At 38.4% G+C, this 24,609-nt stretch overlaps 1 protein-coding gene across 1 annotated transcript in view; it reads left to right on the forward strand.

Moving 5' to 3' along the window:
• Positions 1-24,609, forward strand: part of LOC131426656 (uncharacterized) — a 234,547-nt gene that overhangs the window by 138,377 nt on the left and 71,561 nt on the right. Inside the window, exons 5-7 of the mRNA XM_058589528.1 lie at positions 46-179; positions 701-917; positions 2,175-2,589. Of these exons, the coding sequence (XP_058445511.1) occupies positions 46-179; positions 701-917; positions 2,175-2,589 (766 nt within the window). The remainder of the gene's footprint in view (positions 1-45; positions 180-700; positions 918-2,174; positions 2,590-24,609) is intronic.

The following is a 24,609-nucleotide window of genomic DNA, read 5'->3' on the forward strand; positions in this document are numbered from 1 at the left end:
TTGCAGTTTGGATTTATTCAAATGTTATTTTTATTCTCGTTCCAGTTCCACAGAAGGGACCACCAACGATAGAGTTCGCCAAAAAGCAGCTCTACTACGGGGATATGCTGGTGGCCAACTGTACGACGTCCCGAGCCCGGCCCGCCCCGCACATCACCTGGTTAATTAATGGGAAGCAGGTATGTTTGTTGTCTGTTATCTCCGTATAATTTTGATCCGGGAACCGGAACGTTTGTTTGTTTGCTTGCTTGGTTAGTTGCGCGTGAGATGTGCAAACATTGTTGCCATGTAATTTCGAACGCGTTCCCTTTTTTTTCTCGCTTCTATCAAATGAATAAATTACCATACGCCTCCGTTGAAATTAAAAAAAAATGGACGCGCATTTTGAGATTTTTGATATTGTAAAATTTGAATCCAGGAGAAAAAATTGCCATGGCAACGCAGCAAACAGCGTAAAAACTAACACCAACAGTAGCTCAGTGAGCGGCAAACGCAAACGAAGTAGGCGGCGGGCACCAATTTCCGTCTGTGTCGAAAATCCAATGGCACTGTTTTTCGTTTGACAAATTGTTTGCTTGACCAGAACACGCGGCCTGCTTCGGTTGTGTACGACCCCGCAGCGCACAAACCATCGTTAATGACTACTAACCTTGCTGTTCGTTTCCCATCCTTTGCTGCGCACACTAACACTACTTGCCAGGTTGACGATGTGCACGTTCGGCAGCTTCATCACAGCTCGAAGAACAGCCACCGGTCGAAGCAGCAGCAGACGCTACCCTCTTCGGCTTCCTCCTCCCAGTCCGTGTACCACGGTAAGGTGATTGTGGGTTCTCCGTCCGGCACCAGTGGCAGTGGCAGTGGGTTCTCATCCGGTGGCGCAGGGAATAGCCTAAAGGAGCTCAAGCTGAAGGCAAAAGGTAATTAAAACATTGGATAATGTATTAAGAAAACCGTCGGTTCGGGTGGGTGGGTAGAGCCTCCACCTAAGTAGAGCGAGTCCCCTGGAGGGGGGTCAGGAGGGTCATCACTTTAATGTGTCTGTTGCGTGGTGACGGAATGTTAGCAGGGGCCAACTAGAGTGGGGGGACGCAAGAGACGATAGCCCTGTTGCCACAGACTTGGTGGAAAACTCTTGGGACCGGAATGTGGAACGTGGATGGCGTAACAAAGTGTCAAATGAATGGGGTGGTGAACAGCGCTTCAGTACTTCATTGGAATGCGAAACATGAGTTTGTGTTTTTATTTTACGTTTTCCTTTTACAAAGTTCAGTTCAGGCGGAAGCTTGTGCTATATTTGGAAGAATCAACATCAACGAAGTAAAAATCGTACCGGTTTTCATCAGAAGACAAAAAATTCAATCTTCAAACACCACTTGGTCGGGACGCTTCACTTTTTATGATGATATCATATAGTAGGCGACGTTTGCCGGAACGGGCGAAGTGAAAAGAATGCACTCTCTTCTTCGAGTAGCCACGGTCATGGCACACTACGATCTCTCTCTCTCTCTCGTACGTATCTGAAATGTGCCAGAATGTGGTGTTGTGATAGAAGGCACTCATTTTGCATTTATTTACATCTCATTTAACCTGTAGCTTTTGCGAAACGCGCATAGGGTCATTGTACCTGTATTCAGCTCATTAATCGAGTTTCATTCGTTGTATTGTGAACTAGGCTCCAGGTTAGGAACGCTAACCCCCTAGGCACAGGCAGTTCGCGTGAAAATCATTAAAGACAGGACATGCTGAGTAATATGTTGACACTTGCCTTCGGTATGACCTAAGGAGGGGGGGTGGCGAAGGTTTTAGATTTTGCATGATTTCACACGGTGCTTCCGTTGCGAGATTTTAGCCTATTTCCTCGATGATGTTGTTAATCTTAGGTGGAGGCTTTCGAGCAGCAGTCTCGCGCGTTTCGTTTCGAGTAATGAACACAAACAACGGAAGCCCGGTTTTGCAACATTTTGTTTACCTTCCTACAGCGATTTCGAGGGACTTTGTATTTGCCATCATTAACTCGAGCCGTACACCGTTCGGAGGAGTTTTATTTGCTGTAAAATTGATGCAGTAAAGTTGCGCGAATTGTCATTCCACATAGTAGTCTAACTTGTAGAATATTTCACCAGATTTAAACCGAGCCTACTTTGATGCGTTTGTTTTATTTTCATTGCTTGCAGCTGTCGACGAGGAGTTACAGGTGAAGGCAGCGAAAGCTTCGCTTGCGGGAACCGGAATAAATGGGTACAACAGCGGACACGGTTCCGCGTCGGCCAAATCCAGTAATGTCGGTTACAACGGTGGTGGTGGTGGTGGTTTTCAGATTCAACCGAACATCGGCTACAACAGCTTCGATGCTGGTTACAACTTCGGCATGAAAACTCACCACCGGGAACGTGAACGAAGCGGTGGCATCGGAGTATTTACCATCGGTGGTGATCGCATGGGCGATGAGGCCGACGAGGAGGACGAGGAGAGTGATAAAAAGACTTCCTGGCTTAAGAACGGCGACTATCACAAGAGTGTTTACCATGACAATAAACAGCAGCAGCAGCAGCAGGAACAACATTTTGACACTATTTATCGGAAGCATCGGTAAGTCATTCTGGAAATTACTTCATTTAAATATGTTTGATTTATTATATGCACAACTGATTTGTATTATTTAATCGGTGACTAAAGAGTTGTGACTTTAAATCATGAGTAGGATTCGTTTTTGTTAACATTTTTCATCGTATATTTCGCTGTTTATCTAAATCTTACCGCAGTCACAAATAGCTTGCCTAACCATAAACTTTTTGAGTTTGAATCGATGTCTCCTACTGGTTCAGTACTTGTCCTCTTCGAACTGTATAATGTTGTGACTAGGATAAGGATTTGTAATTGAATTTCAAATTCCCAGTAACAGTTCGGTTGAAAAGTTCGTATCGTTTAATAGAAACACACATTTTTTTGCCAAAATTCGTTTTTTTTATTCAACATAATTGCCATCAGAGGCGATACAGCGATTATAGCGATCTTCCAACTTTTCGATACCATTTTTGTAGTACGATTTGTCCTTTGCCTCAAAATAGGCCTCAGTTTCAGCGATTACCTCTTCATTGCTTCTAAATTTTTTTTACCAGCGAGCATTCTCTTGAGGTCTGAGAACAGGAAAAAGTCACTGGGGGCCAAATCTGGAGAATACAGTGGATGAGGGAGCAATTCGAAGCCCAATTCGTTCAATTTCAGCATGGTTTTCATCGACTTGTGACACGATGCATTGTCTTGATGAAACAAAACTTTTTTCTTCTTCAAATGAGGCCGTTTTTTTTAAATTTCGTCCTTCAAACGCTCTAATAACGCTATATAATAGTCACTGTTGATGGTTTTTCCCTTTTCAAGGTAGTCGATGAAAATTATACCATGCGAATCCCAAAATACAGACGCCATTGTTGAGTCTTTCCACGCTTTGGGTTCGGTTCATCGCGTCCAGTCCACTCAGCTGACTGTCGATTGGACTCCGGAGTGAAGTGATGGAGCCATGTTTCGTCCATTGTTATATATCGACGAAAAAAATCGGTTTTATTTCGATATAACAGCTCCAAACACTGCTCAGAATCATCAATTCGTTGTTGTTTTTGATCGATTGTGAGCTCACGCGGCACCCATTTTGCACAAAGCTTTCTTTCTTTTTGTTAACATTTTTCATCGTATATTTCGCTGTTTATCGAAATGTCACCGCAGTCACAAATAGCTTGCCTAACCATAAACTTTTTGCCTTTGAATCGATGTCTCATACTGGTTCTTCGCACTGTATAATATTGCGACTCCGCTAAGGATTTGTACTTGAATCTCAAATTCCCAGTAAGTATCGCGTTTCCACTGCTGCTAGTTCTTAAAGATTCGAAGACTCGAACCTTTTTTTTATCACGAAGAACATTAGTCTTCTGATAACTTTTCAACCTTTCTATCCAAACCCGTTTTTGGTTTATCCCCAAAAAGATTTTCTTCCCTGAACTTCATGATCGCAATTCGAACCGCTTTCTCATTTATTTCTTCCGTTTCTATTTTTAGTGACAGTCCGGATTCTATGCTCCTTTTGTGCACAATATTTCAAAGTTGTTCTGCTGAAAGATCATGAATTTTTCAACTAAACTGACGGAAACAAATAAACAGCTACACAAGTGGTGAGAGAAAAGTGTACCCAACCGAACAGAGCCATTAAGTTTGAAAGATTCTCTATACCGGACAGGTTCATATCAGCATAATCAGAAGAAAGAATAGAATTCTACTTTTGCCTTCTATTTGAGGGGGTCGAACATTAAGTTCGAGTTTGCAAGCTGTTTCTTCGGTTTACTAAATAAAAAGAGAAGTTCCTGGCCCAACAAACAAAAAGTCGATTTTTTTGCCGTGAAATCTTTTTCATTCTTCAGTATAATCTCCATCCAGAGCGATACATTTGACCCACCGGTACTCCGTTTCTGCAATGACCATTTCTTTCCATGGAGAAATCTTTTATGGTTTGGAAATAGATTATAGTCGCTGGGGGCCAGGTCTGGAGAGTACGGGGGATTGTGGACCAATACTCGAATCATTCAATTTCACCGTTTCTTTTATGCATTCATGCGCTGGTTCGTATTTTTCCATAGCTGGTTGAAAACTAGAACTCATCGTCTGATACAATCAGATGTTATTCAAACACTAGTGGGTAGATTGTCATGGAATTCAGTATTAAGCCATCTAGAGGCTTTTTCTCAATAAAAAATATACACGGTTCGAAACTATTCACGTCTTTTCTGTGAGAGGCTCGGGACTATAAAATCCATGTACTCTAAATCTAGGCGAGTATTGCAAAAAAATATCGAACGATGACTGAAAAAAAAGTATGCAAATGTTTGTATGCATTTCGAGGTCACTAAACGTAAGATTGGAAAAAAAATTTGATCGGCCTAGCTCTAGGATGTGGTTTCTCTTCAAACTTCCCCAGTGGCTCAATTTGTAGAGCAGTTCCATAGATTGACGAAGATTGCTTTTGAGCTTAGTTAATGATGACTGAAATGGCAATCGAAATGTCACGAATTTACTGATTTGGAGCAAAAATATTTTTAATTTTAGATAAATAATCGTAATGTCTATGAATTTTTATAAAAGAAACATTAAAAAATCTTCCCACAAGATTCACAATTTTTCCACTATCCATATTTTGAATTATTACTCCTATTGATCGGTTACCTCGATTCGTGCTACTAATTGATTATTTTGGTCATGTAAAAAAAAACATTCCTATTTACAATCAACTCGCAAGATCTAGAATTCCTATCCATCCATAAATCTTGAAAATAAATCCAAAAATCAAATCGATATAGTAGAAACTATGCAGTTTTTGAAACCATAAAGTAACGCCTTATTTTTAGGCAATTCGAAAAAAACATGAATCATTTTTTTGATGATATCACTCCCAAGCGGAGCGCGCATGGGGGCAGAATGCCAAATCAGACCAAAAAAATTGTCGAATCTTTAGACTCTCGTAAAAGTGGCACAATTTTGTTTCTGAAGATAGTCCAGCCGGTGTTCGTCTTCGCAATTATGGGAATCACTAAACTAAAATTTTCCCAAACATTTTACTGAAATTTTCGCAAAATCGGAACATTCGTTCGACGCTCAACAGTTTTTTTGTTTTAATCTTAAGATCATTCGCCTCTTAGAACCAGAAAACCTTTCTGCCCCAATGTGCGGGGAGGGTGGACGGTTCACAGATGGTATTCTGAAATTTCAACAATTTTGTTACAGGGTGTATCCGAAAAAAATGACACTTCGAAAATCTCACGTAACTTTTGTACTGTTTGAGTGAAAACCTGAAATTGACGGTAAATCTTAGTGACAGCGTATTGTTTGCATAGTGTATTGATTACTTACAGTCAGGGATGCCAGGTGAAATTTGCAAATATCTTCAAGCAGAGTTGAAAAAATCTGTAACCTCGAAAAAAAGTCCACGGTCTTCAAGTCCTGAAAACAGTCTGAAAATTTTGGCAAATGTCTGCAAGAACGATTTTCAAAAGTCTTCTACTAAAACATGTCTGCCGTTCTGCTCTCCAGATTTACGGAAAATCTCCAGATTTACGGACAAATCTTGCGACCTGTCATCTCTGCTTACAGTAGTTTCAAACATGTCGGCAAATCAAGAAATTGTCCGTGAAAAGAATCCCAGATCCCAGTCCCACTGATGGATCGCTGAAATGTAGAGAATTGTCAATATAACTGTGAATTGTATGATGAAAACCAACGAGGAGCGAATGAATGTCCAAAGTAAGGAAGAGAGTGCTCGTAAAAGTGGTTCAATGAACGGTAAAATGACCACGTAAAAGGTGCAACAGTTCAAGAACCGTCCAATTATGTTAATTCGCAAAAAAAAAGGCTTTTACTCACTTTTGTGACGGGAAATGCGAAGCGTACGGGGTTTCGGACTTGCACCCGGAAATTTACACGAATTTGCTCACCACGAAACTGAGGTCAAAAACTTCTTAGGCAGGTCTATTCTGATGCTAAATGAAAATGGAAATTATCTAAATTTGCAAAAATGTTCCTGATCTGGCAGGCGATTAGCAGATATGGTGAAATATGCACCCCTCCTTCATCAGATGAGTGGAGGTAGTGTCTTGAAAAGCGCCTCATGCAATTGACAACGAAACACAAAGGATCAACTTTATTTTGGTCTGATTTAGTATCCCACCACTGCGCTACGGAACGTTTTGGAGTGATACCGAGCCAACAGGGTGAAAGTGGTAGATTTCGACCGCGAAGCGTTTAGCGCCATCCTCAAAGTAGAGGAGCACACAGTGCATCGGTAAATAAGCGTCGGTTCCGGGAGAACTTTCCTTCGTCGGGGAACTCCCCGTCGAGGTAGGTTAGATCCTTAGTCAGGGGCCAGTCCAGTAGTTTCGTGACGTAAACCAGTAGTTCGGAATTCATGGTGAGAATTTAATTCTAGAAATAAATTCTTGATCTGGATTCAGATCCTCAAATTTGCAACTGAATTCGAAACCAGCCCTATGTTCCGAATTTAGCTCTTTAATTCAGTTATTTCCTGAATGTCCAGAAATTAAAAGAATTGGGTTTTAAAAAATTAATAAATTTCAACTGTATTGAACAATCACACATCTCATTTATGTACTGATCCTTCAATGATTAAATGTTGAATGATGTAAAGCAAATCAAACCATGATTAGTTCCTTGGCTTGAGATTAGGAAAATTTGACATTCTTGTCAGCGAGAGAACTAGGATAAATCCAACGAATACGTAACTTTATCGGACATGAAATTCCCTGGGGTAAAATTTCCTGCAGTAAATATATCGGATGTGAAATTCTCTGAAGTACAATTTCTCAACGTAAATCTTTCGGACGTGAACTGACGGAACTGAGGAAATATTTCCTGAAGTAAATCTATCGGACGTGAAATTCCCTGCCGTAAATCCATCTTTAGGGTCTACTTGAAATCGGGAAAAAGTAGATTCGACACTTGGGATGGAAATTTGCATCTAAAATTTTCGTTGTCGTCACCGTTCATGTCATTATTTGCAGTTACAAATCTCTCTATTTCGTGTTGCTGAAGCTGAATTGTTGTTGGCGGTTCAATGCATAAAGGACTGGTCTTACAAACCAGCTGTACCAAAAATTTAGCCAAGCGAAATTTTCCACATTGCTAATTTATTAATATGTAAAAAAGACTAAATTTTCAGAAAAAATATTGAGCAAAGAGCCCTTTATCTAAAAACCATGAAAACCGCACAAAATTATATACAATTTTTTAGGACTATATAAAAATAAAAAGTATCAAACTACAACAAAAAAATCGAAAGTTTCTCCGTAGCATTTGGATCCATTTGATGCAAGCATTGCATTAAGGCGGGGCTAGTCGAAGGTACGAACACTTCGGAACACATCGATAATGATTTTGTCCCTTTTTTTTTTGTTGTTGACTTTCGGAATTGCAAATCAAAGCGAATTTCCGCGCCCATCTTTTGTCTGGCGAGTGTCCACGGTATCCTCGAAAGCGGAACGACGCTCACAGTGGAGACGAAAAAGCAAGCACCACCAGGGTCATTGACAAATTATCGCCTCAAATAAACTCATTTTCAAGTAGTAGCTTAAGTTTTGATAAATAAGTTACGGATGGGTAACGTCACAGACATAACTGGAGGACGTGAATACGAATAAATCTGACATTGATAGAATGGGTAAATTTGTAACGGTAACGGTGCAGTTAAACCAAAGTATGATTAATTGACGACAATCACGGTTCTACAAATAGATTCTTATTCTGTTGAGAACCTTGTTACCATCATTTATTTATATAAACCAGAGCCAAAGTTCTGGAGCCGGGATTCAGGAAATGAAACTGAATTCAAGAACGAAATTAGGAACCCGTTCATGAATTTAGCTCTAGAATTCTGGAACTGAACTCGTTTGCAGCATCCAGGTCTCGAATTTAATTCTAGAACTAAATTCTGAACTTGCATTGTGAACCTTAATTAAGGAACTGAATTCAGTTCCAAAATCTAGTTCCAAAGTCCAAGCTCCGAATTCAATTCATTCATGCGGGTTTTGAATCTGAATTTTGGAAACGAACAGAGATACCAAATCTGCAGATTTCTTTTAAAGGTCTTCAGACTTTTTTGGTTGCAGGCTTTTAAAAATCGAGTTTTTCGCCGACTTTCGACAAAATTTACTGACCTCTGAAATGATCACGCCAAGCCAATGATGAAATGAAATGATTTGCTCGTCAAGCCAATGATCTTTCGATAATTTGAAAAGTTGAAATAATTATCCAAAAACCAGTAATTCCACATTGCTAACTTATTAACATGTGAAAAGTACTAAATTCTCAGATAGTTAAATATAGAACTTATTGAATTGATTATAGCTTCACTGGAAGTTCTAAATGTTACTGGAAGATAATTTGAGTTGAAAGTCAGCATGAGTAATCCATTCACTACAAGTTTGATATGTTAGAACCAGATCAATTGTAGAGGGGTTTCTCACGGAAGAGAAACAAGTTGGACTACTCGGAAGACAGAACTGAAAAAAAAAACCAACAGAGAGTTGATGATAAAGTATTTTTCTATTCCGGTTATTTTGCCCAAAATTCCTCTAAAGATACTTTGTATTTATTCTATTCCCTCATTACGATAAATTTAGATTGATTTCTGGTGAGTTTTTGCAAATCGCTTTTGAAGCAATTTATTTGCTAACCAACGCTATGGAATGGCAAATATGTCCCAGCGATGAAATCGATTCCATAAATAGTTTCAATTCCGATTCCCATGCTATCGGTAACTTTAGTGTTGAAAGAAGGTAATATTCGTCGTTTGTTTCGCCTGCCAACTTCACCACTCATTTCGGTAAACCTGTCAAATCGATGAACCACATAATGTGGATTCCTTTTTAGTTTGACATTTAGTTTAAGAAATATTGCTGTCAAAATAGACTTTCTGTGGTGGTAATGACTTTCTCTTTCTTCAAAACAGTCTCATGAAATTTTTTTTATTAAATAATTTTTGACACTAATTTGGGCTCATTTTCGACACCAATTAATTCAGATTGATTCGAGTATTCCACAAAAGCATGCTTCAGTGTTTCTTGTCACATACTCGGCATCATTTCGGCTTTACATTTGCGTTGCCTATTTGTATGAGATGAGTGATGCTAATCTCAAAAAACCCTTCTTAATCCACTTAGTGGAATTTTCATGGATCTTGAAGAATCACCGAAATCGAAAAGAAATGCTTGATGCCAAAAGTCTTAGAATTGCATGAACCTTCGAGATTGAGTGTCATCTTGAAAAAAAAAATTCAAAAGAATCGACTTTCTCGGACTTAGAAAATATCTCAAAATCAAGTCCCAGAAAGTCGATTTTTTTCAAAATAATTTTTTTTTTCGAGATGACACTTAATCTCGATGTTTCATGTAATTTTCGATTTCGGAAATCTCACGATGATGATTTTTCAAGATCGAAAATGTTCAAACCTTAACCGCCGGGTAGCACCCCTTACCCATGTCCGATTTAGCTTGAATTTTGCAAGGGTACTTTTTTCGAGGTGCTTAAACTTTTCAGCACTACCACTTTACGAAATTAGAGGTGATCCCAAAATATTGGCACCCTTATGTATTAGAGCAGTAGAAAACAACGTGTTTTCTCGGTTACGTCACTTATACCAAAAGTATCTTTCAAACAAGTCTAAGCTTGTTAAAATCGGTTCAACAATCTCTGAGAAAATTGAGCGGTAAAAGTATATTTTCCGATCTCGTCGAGCTGTGTCGAATGGAATATAACACTTGCGGTCTCCGAGGCTCCGTTCGAATGTCGGTTTTTGCAGCAATTCTATTACCTTTCCATAAAGAATGGCAAAAATTAGTGGTAGGCAGTTGTCTGCCTGTTACGCTAGCGTAACTGACACCTGATGAAGAAGATGTTTAAATTTTAAATAATTAGATTTGTGATCATTTAAATTTAAATTTAAACGTAAAATAATTAGATTTATGGCAATGACACTAGTTGCGGATTGCTTCTTGGCTAGCTTATCTGCTATGAAACGAATCAAGCTAACTGTTGAAAAACCCATTGAAACAAATTTCTTTATATTTTCGATTTATCTTGAATCACAATAACGATTGCCGACCCTATTCAGAGCACAAGGAAGTCCAGAATTACATCCACCAACAGACCGGGAATCGTGTTGTGCAGTTTGACTGACCTGGATGTAGATTTCCATTTCGGAACGTGCAACTGATCGTTTCTCAGGGTGTTGCTGTTATCTTGTTGAAATACCGGCTTGCCCTGTGCTGCTCGTGATGGACTGCAGCGGAAAAACATGATTGAACCCCCCCTCCCATTTGGCATTCGGACGGACATTGCAACGAAAACACCAGGATGTCCGAAAGCGGAAGGCAACATTGTCTGGAGACGGCAGTTCCTAGCAACAATAAGTATCAATCATTCGTTGTGCAAGACACAAATTGTTGTGCCAGAAACTTCCCCGCTTTTCCCTACCATCAACAACACCAACAACAACAATTGAAGAATGGAACATTACAACATGTTCTGTCCCCCATCTTCGATCTTCCTGCCTTGTCTGCCTGCCTGCCTGAAACATCATCATCATGATCATCATCTGTAAAAGGCAAACACACGAAGAAAACGTAGCAAACTACATCCGGTCTGAAAACTGACGTCTTTCATCGTTCATGAGTCATGGCATGCTTTGCTTTGCTTTCGTTTGCACACGTGTGCGGAACAGTTTACAGCGAGCAGACGGTGAATACCTATTTCATTTCCTATTATTTATTACCAAATGACACATTCAGTACGCGTCCATCTCGAGTAGTCCTATCTCTGTTTCTCACGGTTTCTGTTTCTCGCGTGGCAAGGATTGTGTGGCATCAGCAATTTTGCTCACGTACGTGGCAGAAGAAACACGATGAAGAATGGGTCCTGTGCGGTTTCGGTGGCACTTTCTTCCGGCCGCCGGAGACACCAATGTGGAACGGAGCATTTTTGTTGCGTGTATGGTCCTGCTGTTGTAGTTGAAATCAGATTGTTGGAGTTGCTTGCTTTTTTTTCTGTTGTTTGCACCCACTACTGCATTTCACCGCACACTCATCCGGTTCATAATAAACGAGACAATACGAGAATGCGTTCGTGGTCTCCTCTGTCACGGACAGCGAACGGAATATGGTCACCATCCCCACCCTCCCACCGAACACAAAGAGACTCACTTCGATTGTACTGACGGGTTGTGTGTGTGTGTGCATTGTTGCTCAAACACCACCGAGAGAGAGACAGTCGAGTCGAGTACAACAGGGGGCTATAGATATCAACATCTAGAGGAAACCTCCCCCTTCTGACAGCCAACCAGTGTTGCAATCCCATCAAAAGGTAAGAGGTAGTTTCAATGATGTCAGACTGTCGAGACAAACGATGATGACACACACCACACACACACACCGGATTCGCTTCACAATAACGAGCAGATAATGGAATTACATGAGCTTATCTCCGGAACTCTCAGGAACCACTGAGGGGGCACAAAAAAAACCAGGACCGAGAAAAGGTGCGTGGGCTCGGCGCCGGAGTGTAATTAGAACATGAGTGTAATGACATTTTTAAAGCTCAAATGTTCCGTGCTCCGGAAAACGGAGCACCGTCCATCAAACGCGCGCCGCACGTAAAACCGGATCCAAACAAGGGCGATGTGAAAAAAAGTGATCATAATAATAACAATCATTGTATTACATTTTCCCCTGCGACTGACTGCATGTTATTAAATCGTTCTGGTAGTCAGCCAACAACCCAGAAAATAGCAGCAGCCACCGTGGAAATTTTTCATGTGTTCTGTTTTTTTCTGTTGTTGTTTATGTTGGCAGTCCCGAGCTTTGACAGCGAAGTATCGCGTTACGTTACCGCGCACGGCACACTACGACCGAGAACGGACACGGCACCGGTGTCTGTAGGGGGGGGTGTTTTGATTGATGATTTCTTTATTTTTTTCGTTTCTTCGCCGCCTCCGCTTGCGACTCCGTGATCCTCGTCTTTGGCGTTGAACCTTGCTGCTCCCCCAAAAAGCACATTATCATGCGGTGGAATGTTGGGAGCAAAATGCAGGAAGTGACGCGTGAAAACATTTTTCGATGCTTTCGAAATTTTTCGAAGTGGAAAAATATGTCTTCATTATTTGTGTACGTCGATTTAATCGCTGATTCTGCAAAGGCAGGCAGGCAGGCAGACAGAAGCGGAAAATTGTTTGGGATGGGAAGCCGATTAAATGTTTCAGATGGGGAAAGACTTTTGTCATCCTTTTCTATGTTTGTACAAAGTACAAAGCAACGTAAAGGTGAATTTGTGATCCGATTTAAAATCCGATCCGACAAAGTTTACGGATTGTGCAGTGATTATGTGGTATAATATATGATGTAACAGTTCGCTGTAAGTGAAATCTAAAGATTGAGGAATGGATATTCGGTTGTATTTTTCAATTCAAATAAAAACGATATGCTTTCGGATGGGATTTGTTTTTGTTGTTGAAACTAAAAGGTGATTTTTTTGAGGTTAGGATTTTCATGCATTAGTATTTGCTCAGATTTTTTGAGGTTATGATTTTCATGCATTATTATTTGCTCAGTATGCTCTGACATTTCATCATGAATAGACTTACTAACGAGCAACGCTTGCAAATCAGTGAATGGGCTCTAGAAAAGTTGACAGAAAATCCGCTTTTTTATCGACAAATTTTGTTCAGCGATGAGGCTCATTTCTGGTTGAATGGCTACGTAAATAAGCAAAATTGCCGCATTTGGAGTGAAGAGCAACCAGAAGCCGTTCAAGAACTGCCCATGCATCCCGAAAAATGCACTGTTTGGTGTGGTTTGTACGCTGGTGGAATCATTGGACCGTATTTTTTCAAAGATGCTGTTGGACGCAACGTTACAGTGAATGGCGATCGCTATCGTTCGATGCTAACAAACTTTTTGTTGCCAAAAATGGAAGAACTGAACTTGGTTGACATGTGGTTTCAACAAGATGGCGCTACATGCCACACAGCTCGCGATTCTATGGCCATTTTGAGGGAAAACTTCGGAGAACAATTCATCTCAAGAAATGGACCGGTAAGTTGGCCACCAAGATCATGCGATTTGACGCCTTTAGACTATTTTTTGTGGGGCTACGTCAAGTCTAAAGTCTACAGAAATAAGCCAGTAACTATTCCAGCTTTGGAAGACAACATTTCCGAAGAAATTCGGGCTATTCCGGCCGAAATGCTCGAAAAAGTTGCCCAAAATTGGACTTTCCGAATGGACCACCTAAGACGCAGCCGCGGTCAACATTTAAATGAAATTATCTTCAAAAAGTAAATGTCATGTACCAATCTAACGTTTAAAATAAAGAACCGATGAGATTTTGCAAATTTTATGCGTTTTATTGTTTAAAAAAGTTCTCAAGCTCTTAAAAAATCACCCTGTATTTTGGGTCAATAACAAAATAATATAAAAAATGCAATGCCCATACTTGCATATCAGTGAAAGATTGCATTTTCTGTCATTCGTTTATATACAATTTGTTATGCAACAAGATGCGAGTAGTTTTGTTAACGAACGAAAAGATACTCGCATACCGGTCCCATCTTAGCAAGCTATGCTTTTCTCGCACGTGTCAAAATTTCATGTTTGATTTTCCATTCGTGTGAAACTTCTATATATGTATATATTCGTTCGATATAACTAAGTTTGAACAGAACGAAGCGCCTCTCGCCGATGATAACGCAAATTGTTGAATGATTTGTCACTAATTAGTTACGATAATTTTGAATTTGTTGCTCAATTTATTTTGAGTACTTCGCTAAGTTCATATGAAGACACCTTGGAAGCGTAAAAAGTAATGTCAACTGTGTGGGCGTAAATACAAATTCCTGCGGTTATTTTCCTGATTTTAATCACTTAATTACTTCCTCTAACACATTTGATTAGCAACATTTCTATATGCAAAATAGGAACCTTTAATTAAACACACGAAAGGCTATGGATATGGAAAGTTGTCGTGAAACTAGTTATTTTTCCGGAAAACTGCTTTTCCACAGAAAATATTTAGTTTGGTTTATTTTGTGTATCGCGGATCTAATACAAATGCATTGAAGCAGTGAAGCTGACTTTTTTTTTATTAGGGAATTAAAATCTACATTTATTTCATCAAATTTGGTGAAAAATTGATCAAAAATGATACTTCATCCAAAAAGTCAGGTTTAACACATTCGTTTGAGAATAAATTATTGTTAAAAAAGATTTTTTGACACTCAATCGTTCAAGCCACTTTGAGAAACTGTTTGCCCTGCAATAAATACATAGATCTATGAAATACGTACCAAATAAATAAGCTTGAAAGGAAATCGAAACTCAATGGATAATTTGTTGCTTATTAGTTGCTAATTAGTTACAGTAGTTTCGAATTGTTGCCGAATTCTTTTTGAGTGCTTCGTTGAGTCATATGAAGTTAACGAAGCACCCCTCCCAAAAAAGGTTAAAAACAAATCGAAACCCAACGGAACGGAATAGCTTATTAATTGCTAATTGGTTACGTTGCTCAAAATAATCTTAAAAGGAAAACAAAACCCAGTGTATAATTTGTGGCTAATTATTTGCTAATTAGTTACGGAAATTTTAAATTGTTGCTTTTTTTCGAGTACTTCGCTAAGTTCATATGAAGTTAACGGAAACCCCCTTTTGTACAAGCTGAGCAATTCCATACGAAATCGAAGATCGATTTTTTCTTGTATTTTTTATTTGGCTCAAATTTTGCATATGCAATCTGTATTGATCAAAAGAAATAATTTGCATCATAAGTTCGCCTTTTTTACTCTAGCCTTGCTTTTGAGAAGGGACAAAGAAAAAATCACTTTAAAAAGTTCAATAATATATATTTCAGAATATGAGATCTTTTTTACGCGATTTTTCATGTGGTTTTTGTTACGCAGTTTTTTTGTTTTGTCTTAGAAGTGCATGAAACGTCGAGTTCTGGTGTTATTTCGAAATTTTTCAAGTCAACAATTTTTTTTTTTGGATTAAACCATATCTCAACGTTTCATGCACTTCTAAGACAAAACAAGAAAAGCGCGTTTGGCATTAAAAATATTCAATTCCGGAAATTTCAAATTGTTTTCAAATCCCAAAGCCGATTTTTTCTCATAGATCATAGATCATCCATACAGACTTCTTGGCGACACTTTTTTCCAATCTTTTCCGAACTGTGGAATGGTTTCGGCTGCCGAGACATGTTTCCTAAGATGCATATCTCCGTTAATGCCCAAAATTCCTCAATCGGTCGAAGTTATGGACAATTTGGTGGATTCATGTCTTTTGTGGGACGAAAGTGACAGTTTTGGTAGTATACCATTCTACCGTTGATTTCGAGTAGTGGCAAGAAGCGAGATCTGGCCAGAAGACAACAGGATCCTTGTGGCTTCGAATCATGGGTAGGAAGTCGTTTTTGTAAATATTCTTTGATGCATATTTCGCTGTTCATTGAAGCAGTGGTGATGAAGGGTTTCGAAATCTTTCCGCAGTTACAAATTGCTTGCCAGACCATTGGTTTTTAACCAAAATTTTCGACTTCAATCGATGTCTCGGACTGGTTTAACACTTGCCCTTATCGCACCGTATAATATTGTGGCCCCGGCAAGGATTTGTAATCGAGTTTCACGTAGGTTTCGTCGTCCATGATTATGCAGTTCAAATTTCCAGCAAGAATCGTATTGTACAGCTTTCAAACCCTCGGCCTGATCGATGCTTCTTGTTTCCGACTACGTTTTGGTTGTTTCTGCTCCTTATAGGTTCGAAGATTCAAACGTTCTTTAGCACGAAGAACATTTGACTTCGAAGTGCCCACTTTTTTGGTCACATCCCTAACTGAAACTTCCTTCTTTTGCTCGAACGCTTTCAGTATACGTTTATCCAACTGAGGGTTTTCAGGACCTTTTTTTTGACCCGTTTTCGGTTTATCCTCAAAGGTGTTATTCTCACCGAACTTCTTGATTGCATTTCGCACGGCTTTTTCATTTACTCCTTCCATTTTTGCTATCTTTCTTTTTTGTACACAATTTTTCGACGTTGTTCTGCTGAAAGTCCACGCATTTCGAAACAAACTAATGAAAACGAATAAACAACTGCACAAGTGGTTAGAGAAGAGTGTAAACAACAGGACGCAGCCATAAAAATTGACAGATACCTAATCAGAAACAAAAGCAGAATGGGAAATAAAACAAAAATCGGAAATAGTATTAGAAATAGAAACAGAATCAAAACAGGACCAGAAATCGAATCCATAGGAATCGAAAACTAAATCTGAAACAGAATTAGAAACCGAATCAAAAACAGAATCAGGAATAGAGTTAAGAATAGAATCAGAAACAGAATCAGAAACAGAGTCTGAAACAAAATCAAAACAGAACTGAAACAGAATCAGAACCAGATTCAAAAATTGAATAAAAAATAGAGTAGGAAACAGAATCGGAAACTGAATCAAACATAGAATCAGAAATAGAATCAGAATCAGGAAATAGTGTTAGAAATAGAAGCAGAATCAAAACAGGACCAGAAATCGAGTCCATGAGAATCAAAAACAAAATCTGAAACATAAACAGAATTAGAAACCGAATCAAAAACAGAATCAGGAACAGAGTTAGGAACAGAATCAGAAATAGAATCAGGAATAGCATCAGAAACAGAGTCTGAAACGAAATCAAAACAGAACTGAAACAGAACCAGATTCAAAAATTGAATAAAAAATAGAGTAGGACACTGAATCAAACATAGAATCAGAAACAAAACCAGAATTAGAATCAGAAATAATCGAAACAGGATCTGGAACAAGATCATGAATAGAAACAAAAAAAATATAATTAGATACAGAATCATAAACTGAATCACAAATAATATTCGAAAAAGAATCAAAAACAGAATCAGAAACAAAATCAGAATCAAAACAGGATCAAAACCAGAAACAGCATCAGAAACCGAATGAGAACCAGAAATAAAAACAGAATCAGAAACAAAATAAAATCATAATCAGAAACCGAATGAAAACTTGAACCAAAAACCGAATCAAAACCTGAATCAGATAGATTCAGAATCAGATGGATTCAGAATCAGATAGAATTAGATACAAAAACATAATCAGAAACAGATTCAGAAACAAAAACAGAATTTGAAACAGGATTAGAAGCAGAAACAGAATCAGGAGAAAAAGGAAAAACATAATCAGAAACCGAATGAGAAACAGAATCTGAAACCGAATAAAAACTAGAACCAAAAACAAAATCAAAAACTGGATTAGAAACAGCATCAAAATATCATAATACGACAGATCAGAACAGATCAGATAGAATCAGATACAAAATCATAATCAGAAACAGAATCAAGCACAGCAACAAAAACAGAATCAAAACCAGATTCAGAATCAGAAACAGAATATGAAACAGGATCAGAAGCAGAATCAGACACATTCAAAAACAGAATCAAAATCAGAAACAAAATCAAAATCAGAATCAAAATCAAAATCAGAATCAAAAATAGGATCAGAACCAGAAACAGCATCAGAAACCGAATGAGAACCAGAAATAAAAACAGAATCAGAAACAGAATAAAATCATAATCAGAAACCGAATGAAAACTTGAACCAAAAACCGAATTAAAAATTGGAATCAAAACCCGAATCAGATGGATTCAGAATCAGATGGATTCAGAATCAGATAGAATTAGATACAAAAACATACTCAGAAACAGAATCAGGTACAGTAACAAAAACAGAATCAAAACCAGATTCAGAAACAAAAACTGAATTTGAAACAGGATCAGAAGCAGATACAGAATCAGGAAAAAAGCAAAAACATAATCAGAAACCGAATGAAAAAATAGAATCAGTAACAGCATAAGAATGAGAAACAGAATCAAAATCAGAATCGGAATCAGAATCTGAAACAAGATCAGAAGCATAATCAGACACAGAAACAAAAACAGGATCGGAACCAGAAACAGCATCAGAAACCGAATAAAATCTAGAACCAGAAACAGAATCAAAAACTGGATTCGAAACAGAATCAAAATATCATAATACCATAGATTCAGAACCAGATAGAATCAGATACAAAAACATAATCAGAAACAGATTCAAGTACAGCAACAAAAACAGAATCCAAACTAGATTCAGAATCAGAAACAGAATCTGAAGCAGGATTCGAAGCAGAGTCAGACACAATCAAAAACAGAATCAAAATCAGAAACAGAATCAGAAAAATTAGAAAACATAATCAGAAACTGAATGAAAAACAGAATCAAAAACAGGAATATAATTATAAACAGAAACAGAATCCGATACAAAAATGTAATCAGAAACAGAATCAGGCCCAGAAACAACAATGGAATCACAAACATAATCATGCAAAATTTGAAGCAGTTATAACTGAAGCAATGGATAGGCACTTTGCCAAACTTCAAGTGCTTGATGATAAATAATCATTTTACACTCTAAAATTTGATCCTACAGATCAAAAGCAATAAATTAGGTTGATGTGACCTTTTTCTTACAAAAAGTTGTTTTTGAAATACTCAGACATGAACTCGGATGTCGTTTTAAGGGAGTGTTTTTACTTGTGTGAGGGCTGTGTTTCGAATGTGAGAATCTTTTGTAAAAGTTGCAGGCAATCAGATGGATACTCTAAAAATATACACCGGAAAAAATTGAACGCTTTTTCAAGAGTTAGAAAATAAACCGAAAACAATTCAATCTAAAAAAACGTATCAACACTTAAAAGTTACATTTGACGTAAATTTGATCACTGTAGATATGTAGTATTCAGGAATCAGGAATCAGAACAAATTGGCTCAAATGGCACGTTCCCCTTGATATTTGGAGATTTGTGCCTTGCCATCAATTTGTTTTTAGCATCATTTTCCCGATATATAAGAGGGAAGGATTGAAAGGAAATGGTAAGGGTTGAACTAGGAGGATGGGAAAAATTGACGACACAAAAACACATAAAAGCAGAAGTAAATTCTGCACCCCTAAGGGATGCTGAACAATCTGCTGAGGATCACATTTAGTGGAAGCAGAAGGAAATTCTGAACCTCTACGAGGTCCCGAACAGTCTGCTGTTAATAAAACCTCCAACCCCCGAGAGGATTTAGAGATCTTACAAAAGCGACACCATTCTGCACTCCCGGAAGAATGCAGAACGACTCGCAGTATGTACGAGCAGAAGTAAATGCGGTACCCCCCAGAGGATGCCAAACAATCTGCCAAACCCTATTTAAGGTGAATACAGAAGGGATTCATTCACTCCAGGAAGAACGATGAACCCTTCTGACTATAGCTCCTTACCACATTGGGTGAGAAACGAGAGAATATCCTTCAATTTTAGCTCCGCATACACAGACTCAACCATGTATGGAGAACCAAAAACCCGGATACGTAGCTGCGTCAATGCGGGACAGTTACATATCAGATGATATGAAGTACCATAATCGCATTCACACAAATCACACGAATAATACTCAGCACGTTGAATAGTAGCCATGTGATAATTGAGTTTGCAATGTCCAGTCAGAGCTCTGACCAGAATACTTCAATGATACTTGGAGAAATGCAGTAGACACTTTGACATTTTCAGATTTAAATCTGGTAGAAATGCTTTTGTCTGAGCGCAAGTTTGCAAGCTGCGCCAGTAGCTGGCATGTTTGGATGCAGCCCAAGAACGTATCTTGTGCTTTATCCAACTAGTTGAAAGTGGTAAAGCTGGTTCAGGACCAACGAAATCATTCGTTGCACCAGCTCTAGCCAACTCATCAGCCCATTCATTTCCAGTAATACCAGAATGGCCGGGTACCCATATGAAGTAAACAGCATTTGAAATGCTGAGGTCTTCAATTTGAGTTCGACATGCGATCACTAGATTCGACCGTGAGTCATTCGAACTGAGTGCTTTTAAGGCTGCCTGACTGTCGGAACAAAAATAAATACGTTTACCACAGATCCTCTGCTGAAGTGCCGATTGTACTCCACACAGAATTGCGTAGATTTCTGCTTGGAACACAGTACAGTATCTACCAAGTGAATGAGACTGCTCCAGCCTATTTCACGACAGTAGATACCAGCACCAGCACGACCATTCAACAGAGAACCGTCCGTAAAACAAACTATGTGTTCATCAAGTTGTCGTTCCAGACAACCAGACAATCATTCCTAACGAAGAGGATAGCTCACTTTGAATGTTTTAAAAGGAAAACTGCATGTGAGAGTTAGGTCACTAGGAGCGAGTAAATACTCATCCCACGGAACCATTTGAGACCACAAGCGAGTGTGACTGGTAGCATATTCTAATGGGTTACTGTTCCAAAGCCCTGTAACCCTAAGACGGTATGCACAAGATAATGCTTCTTGTTTTAGGAACACATATAGTGGTTTAATGCACAGTAGCGCCTCTAGAGCAGCAGTAGGAGTTGTCGTGAATGCTCCTGTCATCGCCATTAGGACCATCCTTTGGAGATGATTTAGCTTTGACTGAACTGTCGCGACTTCTCCTTTCTGCCACCATACAAGACATCCATATGCTAAAATTGGTCTAACGATAGTTGTGTAGATCCAATGAATATATCTGGGTTTGAGTCCCCATGATTTTCCAAAAGCTCGTCTGCATTGGCCGAAAGCCATGCAAGCTCTTTTAATCCTGAAATCAATGTGAGCAGACCAATTCAGTTTTGAGTCAAGAATAACCCCGACGTATTTAACTTGATCGACCACAGTGACCCCTGAAGCAAAGAACTGCAACGGACGAGCTCCTGTAATTATCCTACGATGAGTGAAAAGCACCATTGATGTTTTGCCCGGATTTACAGATAATCCAAACCTGACAACACCATTGTTCAACAGATCGCAGGGCTTGCTGCATTAAATCAAAGAGAGTGTTAATGCTTATACCGGTCATCAATATATGATAATCGTCGGCAAAACCATAAGTCGGAAATCCAAGGTTATTAAGTTTCCTTAACAAACTATCAGCGACTAGGTTCCATAAAAGTGGGGATAGTACACCACCTTGAGGACACCCACAGACACTCAGCTTTCTAATCTCTGGCCCGCCGAAGCGATGATCAAAGAAGTTGATTGCTAAGCATTGCGTGTATCCAGTAAGGGAAAAACCCAAGATATTCCGTTCACGACTGCAATGTTTAACCTCCTGCAGCCATTCAGCCATCGGCACGGAAATACACCTTGACTTAGGAGTTCCTATTTTTGTGGCCTTTTACGACATGGAATAGGAAACCAGTGGATCAATTCTTGGTAAAAAATAATTCCGCCGGATGCCACACGGCTTACCTGTTTGGTGGACTTATACCACCGGTACAGGTGGACCGTAGCGTTATTCTTAGCAGTTGGGAAACCGCTACCGACACTACACGGCTATCTAGGCTGCTCAGAGAGGGAAGTTAACATTGATGGTCAACTTCCATGGATGGCCGAGCAGCCAGTTGCAGGCAATCAGATGGATACTCTAAAAATATACACCGGAAAAAATTGAACGCTTTTTCAAGAGTTAGAAAATAAACCGAAAACAATTCAATCTAAAAAAACGTATCAACACTTAAAAGTTACATTTGACGTAAATTTGATCACTGTAGATATGTAGTATTACTTTTTTGTTATTTCAGGTGTTAAGAAGCGTTAAGTTACATTTTTGTAATAACTTTTGACGTTACGAGGCGTTACAAGCGAATTTTTGTTTGTAAGATATTGGTGCTACGTGTCGTTACATGCGTTGTGCTTTTTTGTAATTTTAGGTGTTACGAAGCATTACTTTATTGTAAGATATTGGTGTTACGAAGCGTTACATGCGTTACTTTTTTGTAATTTTAGGTGTTACGAAGCGTTACATTTTTGTAATTTTAGGCGTTACGAAGCGTCAAATGCGTTATTTTTTAGTAGTTTTAGCCGTTACAGAGTGCTACGTGCGTTAGATTTTTGTAATTTTGAACGTTACGAAGCGTTAAATGCGTTACTTTTTTGTAATTTTAAAAAGCGTTACATGATTTACTTTTTTGTAATTTCAGGCGTTGCGAAGCGTTACTTTTTTTCTGTAATTTTAGTTGTTACAAAGCGTTGCATGCGTTACTTTTTGTAACGAGGTGTTACTTTTTGTAATTTCAGGCGTTGCGAAACGTAACTTTATTGTAAGATATTGGTGTTACGAAGCGTTACATACGTGATTTTTTAGGTGTTACGAAGTTTTACATGCGTTATTTTTTAGTAAGTTTAGGCTTTATGAAGTGTTACATGCGTTACTTTATAGTAATTTTAGGCGTTACGAAGCGTTACATGCATTGCTTTTCTGTAATTTATGGGTGTTACGAAGCGTTACATGCATTACTTTTTTGTAGTTTTAGATGTTACGAAGTGTTACATGTGTTCCTTTTTTGTAATTTAAGCGTTACGAAGTGTTACATGCGTTACTTTTTTGTAATTTATGCGTTATCATTTTTATAATTTTAGGCATTACGAAGCGTCACATGCGTTTTTTTTTAGTAATTTAAGGCGTTACGAAGTGTTACATGCGTTACTTTTTTGTAATTTTAGGTGCTACGAAGTGTTACGTGTTAATTTTTTCAGTTTTAGGCGTGACGAAGCGTTACTAGCGTAACTTTTTTAGGTGTTACGAAGCGTTACAAGCGTTACTTTTTTAATTTTTACGTTATGAAGCGTACATGCGTTACTTTTTTATCATTTTAAACGTTTCAAGCGTTACTTTTTTAATCGTTACGAAGCGTTACATGAGTTACTTTTTTTTGAAATTTTAGGCGTTACATTTTTGTAATTTTAGGCGTTACGAAGCGTTACAAGCGTTACTTTTTTGTAATTTTAAGCGTTACGAAACGTTAAATGCAAAATATTTTTTCTGTTATTTTTGTTGTTACGAAGCGTTACATGCGTTACTTTTTTTTAGTCTTAGATGTTATGAAGAGACTTAGGAAAAAATCTCAAGTCTCAGAAAGTCGATATTTTCAAAAAAAATTTTTTTTTTGAGATGACACTAAATCTCGACGTTTCATGCAATTCTAAGACTTTTAGCATCAAAATTTTCCATGAATCCATGAACTTTTACGAATTGTTACATGCGTTACTTTTGTTTTTTAGTTTTAGATGTAATGCTTCGTTTACATATGTTATTATTTTGTAATTTTAGGCGTTACAATCTCAGTAAAACAGCCATTGTTGAAAAACGCAAAAGCAGTTTTCTTCACTATAGCTTGATGAATCTTCAAGGAAAAAAAACATATAAATGAGTCAGTAAAAATTTCAAGTCAATCTGTTCAGTACACGGTAAAATAGATGCACCTAGAAATAAATACTTCCGTAGTACGGAGAAAGTTAGTAGAAAAATTATCTAGAATTGTGTGAAGTTTACAGATAAATTAGATGATGATTAGGTGAATAAAAACAGATTACAAAAAAAAATGTCTTACGGCTACCTAGATAGAAAATAGCGCTACGCCTGCTTTTCTAATACACTATCATTAGTATTTTTTTTTTCTAAATATATGAATATTTGATTTTGCGTACAACGAATGAAGCTCAGTTATTAAAACTTCTATTCAATTCAAAGATAAATATCTACAACCACCACCGCCCTTTAATTTTCAAATGGCCAAACGTGACCACCGATGAGCTGAACGAGGTTAGAGCAACATTCTAAACGAAAAAAAAAAAAACGTTCAACTCCACGCTGTAGCAAATGTTAGCTTTCGATTAATTTTCGCCGAACCACATGTGCCTTGTGTTACGGACGACGGTTCCATGGTTTCTCCGGTGCTGCTGGTGGTGATGAAATTTATCCTGCCGAGTTTATCTACAGAAAAGTTCGGAAAGTACCTGGAGGGGTTCAATTACTTGGATTGCCAAAGAAAGATGGCTAAGATGGGGGAGACGAGAGGAACGGGAAAATAAATCGTAGTAAGCGATGTGATGAGCGATTCCGTTGCCTTAGATATCTTGATTTGCTGGAAAAGAGCTTCAACGAATTCGAACAGCCAAAACACAAAT

The sequence above is a fragment of the Malaya genurostris genome, chromosome 1 (genome assembly GCF_030247185.1).
Source record: "Malaya genurostris strain Urasoe2022 chromosome 1, Malgen_1.1, whole genome shotgun sequence".
Classification (NCBI taxonomy): domain Eukaryota; kingdom Metazoa; phylum Arthropoda; class Insecta; order Diptera; family Culicidae; genus Malaya; species Malaya genurostris.